The 2,372-nt window shown below is 41.4% G+C and overlaps 1 protein-coding gene across 1 annotated transcript; it reads left to right on the forward strand. All coding sequences in view use genetic code 11, as the record gives it.

The window, feature by feature from the left end:
* Positions 1-1,863: 1,863 nt before the first annotated feature.
* Positions 1,864-2,113, forward strand: EGR_10779 (hypothetical protein; the record flags this gene model as incomplete). Its single annotated transcript, XM_024500028.1, has 2 exons — positions 1,864-1,962; positions 2,057-2,113. The coding sequence occupies 2 exons, from the start codon at positions 1,864-1,866 to the stop codon at positions 2,111-2,113; spliced, it is 156 nt and encodes a 51-aa protein (XP_024345553.1).
* Between the last annotated feature and the right edge of the window lie 259 nt (positions 2,114-2,372).

Here is a 2,372-nt window from a genome sequence, read left to right on the forward strand (position 1 = left end):
TGAAACCCAATCAGCCGGAACGTCCATCACATTCTGATCATCTAGGCAATCAAAAAGGACAGACAAAATCAGACCAAATCACCACTGCTGGAATCATACTCAGCTATCCCATTCAACATCAATTATCCACGTGGTAGAGAGACGTATGAATAGCAAAAGTCTTCATAGCATCTACTCCAGCATAGCTAGGTGCTTCTAATTCTAGTGCTTTTAATTTTAGTCTTCCTTTGTAGGCCACAAGAATGTAAAATGAACACATATACACTAATAATACATCACCCTGCTAGAAAGATAGTACTTCTTACATTTCTTACTGAATAGGCTGTAAATAGCTGAAACATTTTAGCAAATTGGTCAAGCCTTTGATCCGTTGATGTGGCAAACCACACAATACTCAAATTTTTCAGTAAATTACTACCATATTATAAAATTTCATAAAAATCAATCAGTCACATTGCTTGATATTTGAAAGAAGAATAATTTCGAGATCCAAATGGGTAAGAAGTACTCGGCATTCATTGAAACAAGAGCGACACAGTCATTTGAAATCGAAAAGTCAGACCATTCTACTCGATCAAAGGTTCTTCTACCAACAGGGAAAAAATAAACTTCTCCCATGATATTTAAAAGATTGCATGGGAAAGCAAAGTCTGTGGCAAATATTTGCATCATAATTTCAGGCTTAGCAAAGGTTTTGGTGGCTATCGGAAAACAAAATTAAACGAAGTAGACAATCAGTCCTGAAAAGACTTAATCTCTACTTAAAACGAACTTTCTACTTTAGGCAATACTCGATAGAATAACGAGAGACCATATGTGTTAAAACTAAAAGGCGTTGCCTCGCAGGTCGCAGGAGACATTAATGTCAATGATTTGTGGAAGACATGCGATAGAGTGTATCATGATTACCAGATTCGGTGTAACATGTGTAACCTACTCATTAGTGTGTGCGAAGTAATTTACCTACGTAAGTGCTGCGTTGCACAAAGGAGTATTTTAGGAACACTCCATTTCCAACTCGCAGCTACCAACTGCGCTAAGACAGGAAAGTGCAGAACTCTAAAGCGGAGTGAATACGAATATGCGTGATGAGCAGTGAAAGAAGAGGGAAGCTGAAAATAGGATCAGCGAAAGTGGCAATGATTCACAGTCCACTTCGTTCCAACCACACCTATCCTATGCACATTGATGATTAAAACTGCACTGCAGCCTCAATCACTACTTTGGAAGTGGGATAGATAATGGGAAAGAGCAGTGGGTTGTGAGAGCCCGATTGGCCTACTGGATTGCATTCGCTGCTGAAGTATCAGCAGATTCTACAACGAGGTGAAATATGCAGCTGTGATGTCACATCATACAGCAACGTGGAACTGACTTGTCAATTCAACGAGAGCAAAATAACGCTGAGCATTCAAAAAGTGTTTAGCTATTCTTGCAGTGAAGAAAGGCAGAGAAGGAGAAGCGCATGCATCGTTATGAGGAACATGAGCAGTGTTTTAGGGCGCTGATATCACCCAGTGGCAGATGGACACATAATTTGCTGCTTGTGCTCTCACCACGTTTGCCCATGCTTCAAGTTCTACTTCATGAGATTCCCATCACTGGAATAATTAAGAGGCATGATTAATCTCATGTTGCTGACTTGTTCAATTCGATTGTAAAATTCGTGATGCTAAGCTGTGTTTGTATCAGATTTGGGGAATTGCATTAGGTGCAGGACATGATGCGTAAGGAGTTCTGATGACGCACAGATAAAGCAATGATGTTGTTCTGGGTGTAGCGTTGGCATGAACTCCTATGGATCTACAACGAGTGAATATTTTGACGACAGGTAAGGCAATTAGATAGCGAGACTAGCAATGAATGTCTTTGCAATTGCTCCGCCATGGGGCCACAAATACGGAGACATGCAAAGCCATTTCACCGAAATACGACTCTGCATGTTCAGTCAAACAGCATGGAGTAAGACAAAGCTGTCTTCCACGTGATAGGCTACTAATGCTGCACATGAGGGCGTCGTTACTCTCACACCATGTCACGACTTTCTAAATTCCAGTGTGTGGAAGCCGATGAGACATTGCTTTCGCGGCTACACGATGCTGGTGGTTATTAGAGTGGAGGCAAAAATTCAGTCATAGGTGTATTAGAGGAGGAGTTGACACTGCTCAACCGGAGTGTGGTGAACTTTGACATAGATTACGCTGCTATGGGCATGATCTCTCAAGTTATTTTCCCTGCAATCGCTACTTCACCACATGTGTCCATCACGGAGGGTGACAAATGCCTGATTAATGACTTCAAATTGCACCACATCAAATGGAACCACATCAATTCACGACACGTCGCCTTCATGTTATTCTAACCACCACCGC

This window comes from Echinococcus granulosus, assembly GCF_000524195.1.
Source record: "Echinococcus granulosus chromosome Unknown EG_S00268, whole genome shotgun sequence".
Taxonomy (NCBI): domain Eukaryota; kingdom Metazoa; phylum Platyhelminthes; class Cestoda; order Cyclophyllidea; family Taeniidae; genus Echinococcus; species Echinococcus granulosus.